This window comes from Akebia trifoliata, chromosome 13 (assembly GCF_017979445.1).
Source record: "Akebia trifoliata isolate Shusen 1 chromosome 13, ASM1797944v1, whole genome shotgun sequence".
Lineage (NCBI taxonomy): Eukaryota > Viridiplantae > Streptophyta > Magnoliopsida > Ranunculales > Lardizabalaceae > Akebia > Akebia trifoliata.
In genome coordinates this window covers 1155652-1174293 of record NC_141387.1, presented here as the reverse complement: position 1 = coordinate 1174293, position 18642 = coordinate 1155652, and the positions used below count along the sequence as shown (strand labels likewise).

Below are 18642 nucleotides of genomic sequence, written 5' to 3'. Positions count from 1 at the left end.
AACTAGTGAAGTTCTTTTTGTATTGTCTTTAAACTTAGTAAAGAAATCTATATTACCTTATTTAGCTAGGACAAACAAAGGTCGAACCCAATGGAAGGCATGTAAGTTGATGAAATCAAGAAAATATTCTACTTATTTTTCAAAATCAAACTATAAATTAAAATCAAAATTAAAAGGGATTGGTAAATCTTTTTTAGAGATTAAAAATAACTTAGAAAAGAAAGATTGAAAAACAAAATAATTAAAGCATTAGAGATGATGATTCTACCTTTCACAAGAGATATTATAATCAAGACACCAATTTAATTCCTAATTTTGTCTTGATCCAATTAGCAACTAAATGCACATAGATTGGAAAATAGAACTTTTAAAATCTATGATTATTTGACTCTTGAAGCAATATTTTACAAAGTAAAGAAACCCTAATAATCATCTACCCATGTCATGCATAATCCATCTTGAACTTATCTAAGTATGAATTATCATTGTTAGGGTTAGTTAATTACAAAATTTTATTTTTTGGTGAAATAATTAATAAGTAGAGCCAAGTACTGGAAAAAATAGATGCAATGATAACAACATCATCTTTCTCTTCGGATTCATCATCCTCTCTAATGGAGGGATTAAGTACGAGTCATCGCAAATTCATAGGAATGTAAAAAATAAAAGAAGGTAAGTGAAAATAATAGGAACTTAGAAATAACTGTAAAAGAAACGATCTTTCTTGAATCTTTATTCATTTTGTACAAAGCCTTTATCTAATTATAGAAAATAAAATAAAACTAAAGAAAATAAAATCTAATTCTTTGACTTACAATTTTCTCCCAAAAGTACCTTGAAACAAAGGGTCTAGGCCCTTTAAATAAAACAAAATTAGGGTTTCTTTGTTCTCAAAAAGTCCTAACCCTAATTACATAACTTCTAACGAGAGGGTCAAGTCAGCGCCACTCAAACATGTAATTCCATGAGAATCTAGCGCCGTTGGTAAGCCTACCAGCGTTGTTGCCTTATTGGAGCTTTTGATTTTCAACTTTGGGCTAGAGCAATGTCTTGGTCTCTAAAGTATTTTCCACCTGCTGACTAATATTGATTCTTCTATCATGATCTTGAGAATATTTAGACTTAAAAATAATTAACAAATTAGTTTCACTAGGCCCGCAATTTAATTGAAATCAAATAAACTAATTATTATATGGGCCTAAGCAATAAATTAGGTTAAAATGGTGATTTAATTAGATAAAATGTGCTAAGGTCTTGTATAATTGAGCCTTAAAATCGTACTTTTAGGTCATGATCAATGACCTATTAAGTGTATATTCTAAATCATACTCGAGTTAATTTGTTGTACAATGAACTACTAATCATGGGCAGTCCTTTGAAGTACACGATCTAAATTATTGATAATATTAGGGAGTTATTAGTTGTTGATCATCTAAAATCAACTCCACCTCATCAAGTAAACCCCCCCCCCCCCCATGCACCTGATTGGTACGAATGCACTCCACACACACACATACAAAACTAATTTTTTTCACTTGTCTTTTAGAGAGAGGAGTGTTGACAATAAATTTTACAGATAACCTCGGGATTCGTGAAATAAGATTACAAATGATTTTATTGATTTTAATCAAAAGGAGATACAGATCTCAATGTTTTTCTCTGATTAACAGTCAAGTATAAAAATAGTGGTGACATGTATGTAGTTTTATTCTCTCTGGACTTCGCGCATGATCAGTTGAGAATGTTGCTTTGATGGTGACTTTACTTATGTTTGATTTTCTATAGAAACTTCTATGGATTTTCTTCTCTTTGGACTACGCACTTTATCAGTTGAGAATGATTTTTTGACTTTTGAATAAAGACTTTTGAGTTTGATCTTCTATAGAAGTTTATGTAGATTTTCTTCTCTCCGGATTTCACATTTTATCGGTTGAGATTGATTTTGTGACTTTTGAAGAAGGGCTTTTGTACTTAATCTTTTGTAGAGATTTATGTAGATTTTCTTCTTTTCGGACTTCACATGTTATCAATTGAAAATAATTTCTTAATTTCTGAAGGACTTTTGAGCTTGATCTTCTCTTGAATCAAAATCCAAGTCTCTTGAAAAACTTTGCTTCATCTCTTAAGGAGAGCTTGAGAGGTTCTTCTTCTCTAAAAAGAGAGTTTCTGTCTTTTGAGAGAAAATTATCCATTTCATCTTCAAATAAAGAAGACTTTGGTATTTATAGACTTAAGTCAGAATACCTTTCCAACTATTCTCTTGACTTAAAAGATCGAATTGATTAATTTAAAAGTTAAATTTGTCCAAATCCAATTTTAAGAATTCTATGGATTATTAGTGGGTCAACCTCATTTGTTTAGGTATAGGGCCCAATACTTAATATATGGATCACTTGATTTTGTTTAAATCATGAACTTTATTTGTGAAAACCCAAACCCCTAACTTTAGAAGATATATCCCAATTAACAGGCCCCTTTTGGATTTGTAAGCCTATATATGACTTTTAAGAATTTATTTTGATTTATAAATTTGTAAGCGTCTTCTTAAAATTTTGATGCCCACAAAGAGGTTTCTTCTTTATGAAAAAGAGAGAGAACCTTCTTAACTTTCTTGTTTAGTAATAGGGATGTCCAAACCCATAGGTTCAACCTCGCACACCATCCTCTTAAAGCATCATATCTCACCCAAATCCCCCGGTTAATCCAGCCCACAAACCACATGGTCACATATACCACGTAAGTCAGGATAAATCCTTGTGAGTGACCAACAAGAGAGCTTAAACCCAAGATCTCTCACTTTTCAGTGGGAGGCCCGGGCAATTATGCTCAATACTCATTGAACGGCTCCTTTAACCAAGAGATGCATATATTAGAAACTGAAAAGTGATTAGAATTGTGCCTCACCCGTTGATTTTTAAACGGTAATTTGTAAACCACTTTTGATGGACTTAGACGTTTTAGATTACGTTGATCTTTTCCTCACAAAAAATCAGCCCAATCTGAAACTTTTAAGCCATATATATTAAGATTATGACGCAAGAGGCAACTGATAAAAAAACACCCAATCAGGGCATCAACACCATCCACTCTTATCATATATAAGAATTATCTGATCAAGTCAGATTTTAAATTATTAATACTTAACCAGGGCAGGACACATCAATGGTGGCCCATTCCCCTGATTTATAAAAATAAAAAAGCTCAATGCAAAGACAACTAGACCCAGCATAGGAGATCTATTTTAATTGCTAAACAGATCCTCCATTTCAATTCTTTATTTCATGAAATTTCAAGTATCCTTGTATCGAGGAAGCAGAAACCATAAACACAAATGTTTTGTGCTCAAACATTGTCGATGTCTTAAAACATTTGAAATGTGACTAATACACTTTCGAAAATGTTTCAACCCTCTTTTGCCAAGGCTTCTTGCCACCTTTCAAGTAGAATAAAGGAATTGGGGCCGAGGAGGGGGAGTGCATTCCCGATCGATTACTTGATAGAATGCACATTCATCATTGAACTTTCAGTTCGTGGGAAAAAAATTAAACAATGAAGATCTCAAGGAGAAAAGGTACAACTTGTGTAAGGCAAGCTCAGTTTTACCAAAATCAGAATCTGAAGATGGGATCGACATCCATTGCCCAAGCAAACTTCGCTAGAAGAGACTTATTGAATATCTGCCAAAGAATTAAAAATAAATAAATATATAAACACCACCACCCAAAGTGAGGCTATTCGGGTTGAGTTATTCGACCAATGTATAGTTTATACGTGTCAATTGCAACATTTAAAAAAAAAAAAGGGTTCACCTTCTCGATGGGAACTTCATGGCGTTTGCACCAAGCAACTGATATCCTAGGATCGAGATAGTTGATTTTCGATGTGCCCAATGCCACAGTCTTCAGATCCTCTTTGGTTTTCATATCCCGTTCCATCTTCTCAATCTTCACATTGGTTTGAGCAATCTTTCTCTCTAACCTGTTAATTAAATGGGAGTTGGTGAGAATAAGGCAGCAAATACATGAGATGTATAATGGGCTCAGGAAAAAAACAAATCCTATTACGCTTCAGGGGTCAAGTTCTTCTTAGGCTTCCCATCAGCGTCGTTTAACGGGGGCTTCCCTTTCTTTGCTCTCACCAGGTCAGTTTTCAGTTCATCCAACACAGCCTATGCACACCATGAAGATATGTCAGTTTCAATAACATGAAACTGTAGGCCCTTTCTTCATATGGTCTCTTACCCATGAATACCTTCGGAGTCCTACGTATATAAAGGGTAGAATGGTAATTACCTTCAACTCATCCATCTTCTCACTCAACCTTGACATTTGTGCACTGTGGGACTTCGAGACACTACGTTGATGATTGCATATAATTGCAACCTATAAAATAACAATGGTTCATGAGTGGAAGCTAAACCAAAATTGATTCAAGATCACATTCTAACAACCAAGAAACCATAATTACCTCCTTGTTTGCATGCTGATAAATAACAATTTTCTCAGCAACTTCACCGTCCTTGGTTTCTCTATTCAACTGCCATACATCAAGTCAAAACTCTGAGAAAGAAGGTGTAAACAATTAAGTTCAATATTTAATTTCCCAGGCCAAGAAATGAGAATTATATAGAATAACTATGTACGTTCAACATAATTTCCCTCTGAGATGCTTGACCCTAAATTATAAACATTTTTCTGTTTTGACGAATTAAATCTAATCAAATAATGCAATAGTTGTGCACTTTTCTTGTGTCAACACCAATTTCCAGACACATTTGACAGTAATAATACTGTCCCCCTCTAATGATTTCGTATAAAAAAATTTGATTTCTAAAGAGTGATGTGCTCTATCCTTCATACATTGTGAAGTTGTTAAACACTTCTCCGGATGCATATTATAAATTATTTAAAACTTTAATTTATTGCATAACTCAATTTGTATGGGAAGTCTTTTTTACTTATTATAATATATTTCTTTCATTTTACAATACAGAAATAGGAGCAGACATGCTTTATTGAGCTGAACATTTGTTTGTTAAGAAAGAATAGCATAGATGACGATGTTGAGATGGATGAGTGGTAATACTAGGAAATATAAAAAAAAATAAAAAATAAAAATCCCCAATTTGTGTCATACCATCTCATCCAAAGTGATAGATGCATTGTATGTACGGAAAACTTTTGCTGTGAGGCCAGGCATAAGTTCCTTCAGATGAGCATTCAGTTTACTAGTATCCAGCTTGTCAAAAAGATCATCTCCTTCACTTTTTCCTGAAAAAATAAAGAGGAAGATATCATGGGCCCTTCTCTCGTGTCAAAAGACAGAAAGATTCCATTAGAAACACCTAGGAGCTGTATACTCACCACTTTTGAATTGTCCAATTGCTTTATACACGGGAAGCTCAACCTCAACGGTGTTGAAGTATCTAATGGAATCTTTACCAAGGAAATCAAACTGGATGATAAAGAAAAATAGGAGCTCAAACATTGTTGCCTAAAAAAGATAACCAAGAAGGGTGATGAATTAACTGAAAATAGACTCTGATATACCTGTAATTTATTTGGAAGGACTAACTCAACATTTTCCACTTTCAGCGTGCAACATCCAACTGTATCAGCCTCATCATCATCCTGCAAAATACAATTAGCTAAACTAAACACGTTTGATTACATGTTAGCTAAGTGGGGAATTTATTATACTTACAACATATATTATAGTAAAAATAAAACAAATATTATAGTAGATCATAGCAACTGTATCTAGAATGTCTAAATTTTATGAGAATACATACAGTTTCCATAAGAATTGGTGACCAAAGGCAAGAGAGTAATTAGAATTTAGATATACCTTCCAATTCTCCCAAGGAACCCATGTTGACATAGGTGTGTGAACTACATCAGATAGGCTCAACAGAACCAAATATTTTTAAAATTTGAGCTTCCATGAACACAAGCTGTAACTAAGTTTACCTCTAGGTATTAATTCAATATGGCTTCAAGTACTTTATAATATTATTATACAGGCAATTTCAATGGCTTTCTGCATATAATATTTCAGGACATTCTAAAATGTGATTAATTCGAATAAATAGTGAACCATAACTAGCTCACTTTAGCATAGACTTGTCACATGCCAGCATTCTCATGAACATGACCATAGAGTACGTAAGACGTTGAAACTCAAATCACAAAAAGGTCAATAAATATATCTAAATAATTGAATTAACAAATAAGCCAGATAATGTTTAAAAAAATGAATTGGAATCGAAAATTCCCACAATTAATTAGTTGAAGCACGCCCAAATATAGGTTACCTTCTCATTGCCTGCTCTAAGGGCTAACTTATCAATAAGGTATGTTGCGACTGCTATTTGCCGCTTTGTAATATCTTTACTTGCAAAATCCTTTGTGTACGTTGCTCTAATATCATGTATGTAATCCTGCATAAAAATTGGGTGACAGCTATTAGATGTCTGGAAAAATACGATGTTTATATGGATTACGCTACTCAAAATTTATAATAAGCAGATAAATGGAACTACATAGTTTACCTTCAGCATCCTCGCTTTCTCGTATTTCTCTCTGTCACTTTGCCCTTTCAATGAACTGCTGGCTGCCAAGAAAACATACTTGAATTCTTTTGGATTGATTGGATCATTCCAAAATGCTAACCATGTAACGGTATTGTCATGCTTTACTTCTTTCCACCTGAAGAAAGCCCACAAAAGTTTCAAAACACATAAGACAACTACTAGCACTTAATCCTTATTTAACATCTCAAACACATCTGGGATGCACTCTCTGAGGTTAGAATTAAAGAACCTTTGTCCAGGGATTGGACATTCTGGAATTGGAGCATCCTTTCCTATATTTATTGTAATATCACTTGGACGAATGCGTCTTTTCAGCTTCCCCATCTGACACCAAAAAACCCAACCACCCATAAATACGTAACCTCTGAAGCATAGAAAAGGTTTCCAGGATACCAACTCTAGCAATCACATTTCTAAGAATTTATCCAACTTTCTAAATTATTTATAATCTAAGAGAACCTTGGGATGTTCTCCACGACCGCGGAACAGCCCAGGTGGCTCAACTCTGAAGTTCCCAACCTGAGATTGACATAGTTATTAAAAAGTAAGCACAAATGATTTGAGATTAATGAGAAAATACAGAACTTATACGAACAAGAATGACAATACACAAAGCGTTTATGTCACTAATAACTGAATTGATATATGCTGGGATATTATGAAACACCAAATTTGATACTTTAAATGACATGCTCATTGGGCCCATGTGAAGATGAAACAAAGGCCCATTTTTTGTGAAGATGATCTTCTCATCATGGAGACCCTCACAAAAAATCAGCTTTTCCTGAATCTTCTTTTTTCTAGTCAGACTCTAGCTACCTATTTTGGGCTGTTGTCTTGTATCTTTGGGCAGTGACCTTTCTCTAATAAAATTCATCTTTACCTATCAAACAAAATGATAAAAAAAAAATAGAAAAGACAACAGGGCTATGCAGCTTTGAGATTAAGTGATAAATAATTTTTGACAAGAACATTTGTCAAAAGCCTATGCAACAAACCATAGCTCTCACATAGCATACACAAAGGAAAAAAAAAAAACAGATTACTTTTATAGCTTGTCTATAGAGCATTAAAAAAATTGAAGATATTCATAGAATCAAATCTAATATTTAAGATCATCATAAGTGTATCCAAGAAAAAAATATCAACCTCAAATTTATGTCATACTAAGTATAATAGAGAACACATAGTGCCAGACCAACAGTAACAAACCAAAACCCTGAAATCCACAAAACTTTATATAGAAAAGCCATGTAAGTGGTAACCTTCTCTTTAACACCATCAACAATAGCCCACATGTACTTTTCCTCCTGTTTCAACTTCTCATCTTTCAGAGCCTTCTTCTCCTGCGTGAACCATAACTACTTGGTTAAGATATTCTAAAATCTAAATAGCATTTTATCAAGAACTAAAGTAATTGAACTAACTTCTGTACTCATTTGTTTTTTCTTCTCCTTCTCATTTAGATGCCATTCGTAGATTGGAGTAAAATCGCATAGCTCAAATTTCTTAATTATATGGTTTTTCCCAAGTATCAGCCTCCAATCATTCATGAAGTTCTCTATAAATCTTGGCTTGGTTGCGTACTCTGTGTCTTTCATCACAGCAAACATAGTTGCAACCTGCATCAAAGAAATTGGAACAAATAATTAATCATGAATTTTTGGTTAAGAGTTTGGGGCTCACACCGCCACTCCAATCACATGAACAAAGAGATGCAAAATGATATATTATAATTAATCAACAACCATATAAAAATCCTGAGCACCACCTCCTCTTGTTCAGGAGTTAAATCAACCGGCTGCCCATTGTAGAGCATCTTCACTCCATGGGACTTATATGGAGGAGGGAAAATGACACCATTGTGCTCCAAGGTACTCCATTTCTTCCCTTCACCGAAGCTAGGTGGCACTTTTGAAGACTTAGAGTATTTGGAATTCTTCATCATTTTCTTCGACTTCATGGTTGTTTTTTTGAATGAAGAGGAAACAACTTTTGTTGTCTTCTGCTTATCAAAAAAAACTTTCGTTGTCTTCTTTGTAGATTGAGATTTACTATCTGATGTGACTGACTTCATTCTCTGGGAAAGAGGGACATCATCATCATCATCATTTCTATCTTTGGTTCTGCTTTCACATGGGCTTGCCCAATTTTGCCTTGGACAGGTATATCTGAAAGTTTTTGCTTTTTTATTGGAAACTGAACAGAAGGATTGGCATTGCTTAGAGTTCTCTTGTTCAAAACTTTAGGGGACTTCACCAGTTCGTTACCCCCCTTGATGGAACCATTTTGCTGAATCTTAGAAGCAAGCGGTTTCTCTTCATTAGAGTCATAGAACTTCCCAGAAGATGACCCGGCACCAGATTTGAACTTGAATCTTAATGAAAAAGGAATCTCGTCTTCTGAATCTTCAGATGATTTCTTAACACTGAGACCCTCTGAAACATGGGTAGAGTTGTTCCTTGGCAATGATGTAGAAGCTGCAAAAATTCTAGCACTCAGTGGTTTATCATCGTCAGAATCAGCATTTGGTTCAATGGGAGACTTATTCAAAGGCTTCTTCTCTCTATCATTAACGGCCAAATTTTTTTCTGAAGAATGTTTTGACTTGTCAGTTACTGAAGTTGATGCATTTGAATTCACTACACTTGACTTCACCTCTGATGTCTTTGTAGATAGAACCGTCTTACCCTTTTCTAAACTTGACTTTTGATTCTTGGGAGAAAATGAGTTGGCAACATGCTTCCCTGATGATCCATCATGCCTTTGAAATGATGGCTTCTTTATTTCCAAGTTCAACTGTTTTTGCTTAGATGTTATGTTACTCCTTTTGAAAACAATGGGTTCGTCATCGTCATCGCTATCATCAAAATGTCTTGTTGTAATATGAGTATCAACAGCCATTATCTCACTTTGCAGTATGTTGGCATGTACATCAGTGTATCATTTCATTCTCTGCAAATAAGATCACAAACAACAAAGAACTTTAAATCATATGTAAGTTAAGAAGCCAAGCTGCTCTAAATCCATGCAGTTAAAATAAGGAAAAAAAAAATATTAGAGTTATAATCACTCAGCCCGCAACATGAATAACAATAAAAGAAACCAAAAAAAAAAAAAAAAGTGCAGCAATGTCGTAAATAATTAAGAAAAAATATCAAGCGTTTACACAAATAATGCCCCCTGAAAGGAATCAAATAGAAAAACATCATTTATATAGCAAACCCAAAAGGTTGGGAAAAGGTTGAACGATTATGATGATCAAGAACTATTTTTTCACAGAGAGTATACTTAGGTACAGGAAGAAAGAAAGTTGGAGATGTGAGATTCATCCCTTCATATCTAATTTCCAAAATGGTCTAAGAAAGAAAGTGTCTTTATTTATTGGAAATCTACCATCTCTCCCTGCACAATAATCTCTAAAGATCAACACTTCCAACTTTCTTCCAAACATAAATTAAAATACAAGATAATTTCCAAGGTCTATGCCTAGAATAAATAAAATGTGTCACACATATAAGTTATAATTAGTAGAAAAACTATATCTGCAACATGTGAACATAATTCAAACATGATTTAAAGTTCCGTTCCATTCCAGAATGTTTTTGCAGAACATTCCAGTTTCGGCCGAGACTACAACGAAATATTGAATTTATTCGAGAATGTTTTTTATTGTCTAGGCCAAAATCCACACATAAGGCTAAGTGTGTGTCTGGTAACACTTCTGAAGTCTTGATGGAGGTGGTCCACCTTTAACATCCCAATCAATCCATAAACCAAATGAAAAAGAAAAATAAACAAAATTGAATTTGAAACCCACTAAAGCACCCAAAACCCCACTTGACAAACCAATAAAAATGCAAAATTTAGCAACTAAAGTAAGAAGATTCGTAATTTGGACGCATTACCAATCAATAAGAGAATGGCATGAAACAATTGGTTCAGATTATCAACAGAGAATAAGAGATACCTGAAAATTGAAAAACAGATATCAAAATTAGCCAAAAAATGGTGAAATATTTGATAAACAAAATCAACATCTATAAAACAACAAAAATAAAAAAGAAAGAAAGATAGATAATCCAATAACAAGCTATACCCAGAACCCTAAATCATCAAAATACACAAATTTGAGATTAATAAACAAAACCCATTACCAGAAATAATTACAGAAACTTAAAAAACAAAATCTAATAATAATAATCTCTCTTTATACACACATACTTGGAAAAGATTTGAAACAGAGCTGAATTGAGATCTTTGTTTTTGTATAGTTTAGGGTTTGGTTCTTGTTCTCAGAAACTATAAGAATCTATAAAAATAACCGAGACAAAACCGAAGCGAGAATGTAGGAAAGAATTTAAAGCTCTTTTACCTTCTGTTTTGGTTTTCAGCTTTGGTTTTGGTTTTCTCCTGTCTCTCTCTTCTCTGTCTCTTTCTCTCTCTTCTTATTTCTTCTCTGAGGAAACATGGAAAATATGCATGTTAAGGTAAATAGACATAAATATCCTTATTGTTTACTTAAATTTACAAAGGAGGTATTGTTTTAGATTAAGTACGTATGGTAGGTGTTTGGTAACAAAGTTTGAGTTGTACCTAGACTTTTGATTGATCTAAAATCGATTATGGATTGATTTGTTTCGAGCAACGTAAGAATCGTGATTTCATAAGCTTTTCGATCTGAATTTAGACCGAGGACCATTTGGATCTGGGGTGGATGTAGGGCTGCAACTCGGGCGGGTTGGGTTGGGTTGGGTTGGGTTGGATTGGGTTGGGGATCAACTCATGCCCAACTCACACTTGACAAACACTAATATGTGCCCGTGCCCAACCGGACCTCGGGCAGTAAATGCTCAACCCAAGTCGAGTTGGCTTATTCCTCACTAATATTGGATAATTTATTTAGTAATAATAATGATTTATAAATACTTTGAACAAGGATCACAATTTGGGACAGTACTAGGGACATAGTTTTCGCTATCAAATCATTCTATAAATTTCTCTTTTAAATTTGGAGTCAATGGATATTTTTAATAGTCGTGGTCCAGAGTAAGAAAATTCCATCAAAATTTGTCTTTTTCATTTGACACAGTCTTGAATAAAATCCCAATCGTATACTGGTTAACTTTTGTTCCAGGTTCAAATCTTCTAGGAAGTTGATTTATCATCTTTTATGCCATCATGGTGTGACGTGAATCGTATGATCTCATTTCTTTTCTTATTTCATTCTGTTTTCTTTTCATTCTCAAATTCACCCCTTATTTGAGAATTCATAATCATGGACTTTATGAGGGATGAGGGAAAGGATTATTTGATTTTTGTTTTATTTTGCCGAGTGTTGGTGGTGGTGGTGAAATGAGATTAGCAGACAAATCTATGAGAAAAAGTCGAATTCACTCACTTAGTTTTAAATCTCTCCAAGACTAAGACAATTCGTCTTGCCATGCTCAAAAGTCTGTCTATTGTCTCATTGTTGAACGAGATGACTCAGTCTTGTTCATGGACAACACGTCAAATGATTTGAGAACTAAAGATTAGAGACGTAAGAAAACGGATTAAATGGAGTGTGTTTGGAAAATCCTTATATATGTACAAAAATGAAATTGTTTGGTCGAATATAAGGCAGACTATCTTGGTTTGGTCTAGGAAGATGATTTATTTGACTGAGATGGAAGAAATTTTTGCAAGATTGAACAAGTCTCTCACATTTTTAGAGAAGAAAGTACATTTGTTGATGCTTTTAGCCTTCTTTGCTTCCAGAAATAGATGCCATAGTCTTTCAATCCTTATCATCTCTTCCTATTAATCTGAGAAGAGCTCTTATGGGCATGGTTTTAAATCTCATCCGAGATCAATTGGCAAGTCATCTCAAAGACATGGTTTGTTCTAATTCTAAGGCATTGTTTTTTAAATCTCATGCAAGATAATTATTCAAATAAATTGAATATCTCATCCAAGAGGACTCGGTCTCATTCATGGATGAGACGTCAAAACGAGTTTTAAAACCAGGCTTATGGGAGATGCATGCTATGGGTCTACTTCGGATTCCATACTTCGTGATAAGTAGTAATATACTCCAAAATTCATGAACACTATTTTTTTTTAATAGAAGAAAACATTAGTTGAGGCTTTCCATCAATCAGACGATTGAGATACTTGTAATAAAAATGTATACCTAGAAAAACTGAACTGATCTCTAGAAGACTAATATTGATCTTTAGGAGTTTTGTGATTTTCCTCTTAATCCAACCGTCTGTTTGTTCAAGAGCCTCAACTGTGGGTTGGGGTAAAAATATCCTTTAATTTAAACCTCCTGCTTGCTTATTCAAAATAGAAAAACTAAGGATTTTATCACATGGAGCTCAACGGTTCTACAACAATATCCAAATATTGAGAAAATATATATATATTTTATAGGGTAACGTTCTTTTGACAATATTCTAGACAAAGCATTTTATCTTATATGGGTTAAAATTGTTGAAATATGTTGATTTTTTATGAGTGATAGTCTCACATCGCCTAGGTATCATGACTTTGTAAGGTGATGATACTCAGACAATATGAGAATTGCCCTAGGTTTATATATACCTAGGCAATGTGGGACTATCGCTCACATTAATATCTGCCATGATGGTCTATCACAAAATCGGCTTGTAAGATGAGGATTACCTTAGGTTTACATATAGCCCAAGATCATGATACCCAAACGATGTTGAACTATCGCTCACATTAATATCAGCCATGGTGGTCTATCACAAAACCAGCTTAACTCATTCTCACAAAATCAGTGTGTAAGGTGAGAATTGCCCTAGGCTTATATATAGCCCAAAGTCACATTAAAATGCATATATGTTAGGTATACTTCTCATATAAGGTGCCTGCTAAGTTCAGTCAAATTCTATGCAGACTGATATCACGACCTAGGTTCAAAACCCACCTTCACCCACTAACTACTACCATTATCCTCACTTACCTAGAGAAAGAAAAAAAAAACACACACACACTTAGTATTGGTTGGTACTTGGTCCAGAAACTCTTATTGATCTTAAGTATTCATTGAAGGTCTTAGGAACCTTTTGTATTAGAGTCCATCAGTGTTGAACTATATAATGTATTCTTAAGGGACCTTTCAAGCATGACCAATCAAATGGGTTCCTAACTTCATCAAATCATGATTGTGTTGATAATGAGCATGATAATTAATATATGATCTAAACCAATGCAATTGATATTATAGATGGTCATTAGATGGATTGGATCAATTTGTACAATACATTTAGAAGTGGTGAACCAAGGGTTTCTTTCTTACATTATATTGTACTATTCAATAATCCCACCAATCTTGTGTACATCTTATAAATATAATGAGGCTTTTCTGCTTAAATTGGTCAGGTCATCTTCAATTTAAACTATACATCCAAATGAATTAATTCAATTTTTGTGAAGATGGCCTTCAAGGCTCGTACAATTCAGTTAAACTTACACTTTGTTTGGGTTGAGAGAAATGAAGAGAACAGAAATCCATTAAGAGGTGAGAAGAGAAGAGAAACTTAATTTCTCTTCACCATGTTTGGATAGACAAAAGAGAAATTAGGACAACTTTGAAATTTTAAAATATCTTTAAAAAGTTTGAGAGGCAGAGTTGAAATTATAAAATATTTTTAAAGGGCTTCTCTCCTCTTCTATCCACTTTTGAATAGAAGGAAGACGCAACGTTTTTTCTCTTCTCTTCTCTCCCAACTTAACAATCTAAACAAGAGAAATGAAAAAAAAAAAAAAAAACTCATTTAGTTTCTCCTAGCTTCTCTCCATGTCTCTCAATCCAAGCAAAGTGTAAATATTGGCCACATGACCCCATAGGCGGGGGAATTACAAGGAGTGTCTTTATACTAATTTGTTATATGATGGAACACATTATCTTACTAACATTTGACTTATATTCATCAAAATAAATAAAAAATTATCAAATAGTTAAAATCACTCATTGTGTTAAATTATTGATCAAGTAGTCCAAGTTCACAAAACTATTATCCATTTGTGAGATATAAAATAGGTACTTATATAGTTAAACACAATATGGTGGATCCCACTCTCTTTATCCCCTTTTATATATATAAAAATAAAGAGGGGATGAGATTTAACATTAGAAAATTTCTAAAGTGACTACACACTGCATTCGACACTGAGTTAATGTGGAGATGCACACAGAACCATAGATGCAATGTCCCACGCAGTCACCCTAGGACAACTCTTAATATTACTATGAATCTTGAGGGTAACTTTTAATTGTATAGTCTTTCCTCTTTTCTACCTTTTAAGAAGAGAGATTTATCGAGCAAACCCATATGTTGTAATTTTATTACAAGAACTCCCTTTCTTTGTCAAATTTGTTGTCAAGCAAACCTAATTTTATGAATCAAGCTAGCACGACTAACTTAGTAATATTTCAAACTTTACTAAGGGTCGTTGGGCCTATGTGGATTATCAAATTGGAAATCCAACGCCACAGCCTTCTAGATTTCATGGAAAAATCCACATAAAAAGAAAAAAAAAATCATGTTTAAAGTTGATCAAAGATTTTTAAAATGGAAGACTACCAAATTCCAAAATCTAAAACTAAAATTCAACAATGAAAATTAACTTCTTTTTTTTTCTTTAAATTTCTTCAAAGTTCTTAGAATTTTTCCTTTTATAACCCTATGTAATCAAGTCATGTTTTTTGATACAATAAATTAATGTGGCAAGGATCCACTCCAAGAAATGTTAGGTAACAAATTAAACTCCTTTATTTAAATTTATGACATGTTGGGTAAATATCTCTTTTAGGAATACCCTTCCTATTTTATTATCTTTCTTCTTCTACCCATTAATCCCAAAGAGAATGTCCGTACTTTGTACCAGCAGGCACCAACAAACTCTACTATGTATAACAATAATAATGTACATTAAATTATGATAAATATATCAATTAAAAATATTTTTAGAAAAAGTTAGGATTGAGAATGGTGTCCCATTCCTATAATAAAGGTAAGGTGTTTACGTGGCATGTTTTTGTTAGAGTTTAAAACACCTAGGACTCTTAACTCAGCCTTGCACAAGAACGGATCCTCTGTAGTGGGTGTTTTCTCTGTAGTTCCCTATTGTAGTATTTGACAGTTGAGGGAGAGTCACATCATCAATCCACAAATATCTCCTTTGTTAAAAAATTGGAGGTCATGAGCCGTCCATTTTAAAAGCCTTCATCAGACCTCAAAATTTGTCTTTTTTTTCTTTTCAATTTTTTTTAATCTGATCTAAACCATGATCCCTACAAAGCTGAGGTATTAGATTTTGTTTTTAAGATGTAAAATCTCTACTACTTAAATGCACTGCTAGGGAACTATAGAGGATTAGCTCCCACCGTGCAGGCAGCCCAATGTATTTGAACTCCAAGCAAAATATACTACATAGACACCTAACATTGTTATAGGAACAGGACATCATTTTGGATCGCAACTCTTTTAGAAATTCAAATTTTTATGATTTGCGTTGCAGGGTGATCCATGTCTAACTCACAACTCATATTTTTCAATCTTTGATTTTTGCAACAAATGTCATAAAGTGATGCTCATCACACATTTGATAGCTGATCACCAATAATATAGTGCCACATTTCACATCAGAATATGATTTTAAAACTCGATTTCGCATCTCATCTTGTCCAGGCCTGGTATCAAGTCGTCTCAGACACATTTTCCGATACATTTGAAACGTCTCGTTCAAAAAATCAAAAAATTGAATGTGAGGTATTAAATCTCAATCAAAAAAGTGACTTATAAGTTGGTCTCATTCAACTACCAAGTCCAGTCGGGCAACACATCTTTAAAACCACGAATCAGAATGGGTCAAGAGCTGTGTAAAAATGGTTGTTTTTTAGATCATTATATATTTTAAAAATAAAATAAACACCTACCACCACTCAAACGCTTATGTCGTTGTTTTGTTTGAAAAAAAAAGAAAATTTGAAAGATAGCCATGTCGAGGAACGTGGCCCGCAGAAACTAATTACTTGGCCTCCTTAAGTAACGGATCTTCTAACATCAAACTATCTACATGATCTGATGTTTTCTACCATCTGATCTATTTTAGAAAATACATGTTTAGATCAGACGGTTGCGTTTCATCTACTCCTACTCTTATCAAGGTGGGTCTTTATCATGATTCCAAACACTTCTATCATAGCTTTGTCCCACTAGGGCCCACTTAGAAGTTAGAAATACTTCACATGAAAAGCATTCGCACGTGAAATTACCTGCGTAGTAGGTTCCTTACAAGGAAAGGATGGTCAATAGTTTGACTATCTTAGATCTAAAGCCACCATATCATGAATATGGAAAATGATTGGAATCTCTAAGGAATTTGAAATACGGCAAAAAATTAATTCGTGAAAAATTCGAGTTCTATTCGATTTCTGATTGTAAAAATCTGATATAAAATTCAGTCAAAAATTCGATAAATAAAAAATAAACGACATATTCTTTATGCGTGTATTATTTGTTTCATTTCAAAAATTCAAAAATCATATGATAGTGATAGTGATGTTAATGGTGATGGTAATAATGATGGTGGTGATAATGAGGACATAGAGGTTATTGTTCTATTGATTTTTAAAAAAAAGATCAAAGTCAATGAACAAATTATTAATTTGAAAAATTAAGATGTAATCTCAAATAAATGTAGAGGGTCATGACATTATTTATTATGTAAAAATGTGGATTCGTCCAAAATTGCGTTACATGTTAAACTTACAAATTTACACTTTGCAACATACAATATGCTATAAAAGTTTTTTTTTTCCCCACCGAATTTTATAAAAAAATTATAAAAATTGCATTTTAATCTTTTCAAACTTAAAATTCATGAATTATTCAGAATAGGCCAATAATTTGGAGAATAATACTTTTATTGAAAAAAAATAATAAATAATTCATAAAATTTTCAAGAATGAAGGTCATGACGTACAGTCGTCTTATGTTCATCTCTTTATAGTTAAAACTTACTTCAATATCTTAGGCCTGAAAACAGATCCTCTGTATCCCAGAAATGATGTAGCTTTTGTTCTACAATCCATGATACATCACATTTAATAGAAATAACCCCACAAGCCTCTTCTACTCATGTTTTAGATTAAATCAAATTCAGAAAAAAATAAATAAATAAATAAAAATAAAAATAAAAAATTACTTCTTCTTCTTTTTTTCTAATCAAGTGTTTGAAAATTGACGGTCAATGAACTCCTAAATTTAAACGATTAGATGTAACTGTCTTGATGATGTGGCGCGAAAATCCCTACAAAGAACGATGGATGTTTATTAACAACAAATCCTTGTTCATAGTCGTTTAGTTGTTGTCTATGATCATCTCAAGAGAACAAATTGGGCCGGGCCGGGCCGGGCCGGCTTATATCATAAATATCTTAGCTTAAAGCCGGTCCACATGTCTTGTAGTAACACGTGTCAACCGGCCAAGGTGTTCAAGTGATTAAATTTTCTCGAATATTCAGTCGAGTCGGCTTGAAGAGAAACATACATGTAAAGCCTGCATTGGGTCCCTTCGATACAGACATCTTTGTAATAAAAGGACTATCTTCAATTATAGCCGTTCGATACAACAATGATCTCGTGACATATCCTCTATTCGCACGTATTAATTCACACGTGTCGCTTCTTTGCTCGCCCACTCTTTTTGGCTTGGTCTCCGTACCGTTGTCCAGAAGATGACAATAATTCGCTTACGGTAAAATACCCTTATTAGTTCACTTAATTACTATGGTACCCTTACTCATATAACAACTTTTATACGCGTACCATCATAATTATTTGACTAAAATACCCTTGAATCATTTAGAATAAGTCAGTCCAAGGATGGAACACGTGCCCTATTGTCAAGATAGAATGTCAACAAGTGACCTATAAACTTTGGGCCTGTTTGGATACCAGGAGCAGAATTACTGTTTCAAAGAACAGGAGCTGAAATACTCTGTGGAGGAGCTGGAAAAGTAATTCTGTGCA

The 18642-nt window shown here is 33.6% G+C and overlaps 1 protein-coding gene across 3 annotated transcripts; it reads right to left on the bottom strand.

The window, feature by feature from the left end:
• Nucleotides 1-3237: 3237 nt before the first annotated feature.
• Nucleotides 3238-11064, bottom strand: LOC147387147 (DNA topoisomerase 1 beta-like). Of its 3 annotated transcripts, none has more exons than XM_086420842.1 (17): nt 10968-11064; nt 10501-10562; nt 8364-9547; nt 8020-8214; nt 7858-7938; nt 7052-7111; nt 6822-6916; nt 6551-6707; nt 6314-6439; nt 5550-5630; nt 5364-5454; nt 5137-5270; nt 4468-4536; nt 4293-4382; nt 4065-4168; nt 3810-3978; nt 3238-3677 (listed from the first exon to the last, which is right to left on the bottom strand). In XM_086420842.1, exons 3-17 carry the CDS (start codon nt 8667-8669, stop codon nt 3609-3611), a joined length of 1827 nt encoding a protein of 608 aa, XP_086276968.1. In that variant the 5' UTR covers nt 8670-9547; nt 10501-10562; nt 10968-11064; the 3' UTR covers nt 3238-3608. The 3 variants fall into 3 exon arrangements, with proteins under 3 accessions (XP_086276968.1, XP_086276969.1, XP_086276970.1); XM_086420843.1 differs by lacking the exon at nt 10968-11064 and adding an exon at nt 10817-10944; XM_086420844.1 differs by lacking the exon at nt 10501-10562 and having other exon boundaries at nt 10968-11049.
• Between the last annotated feature and the right edge of the window lie 7578 nt (nt 11065-18642).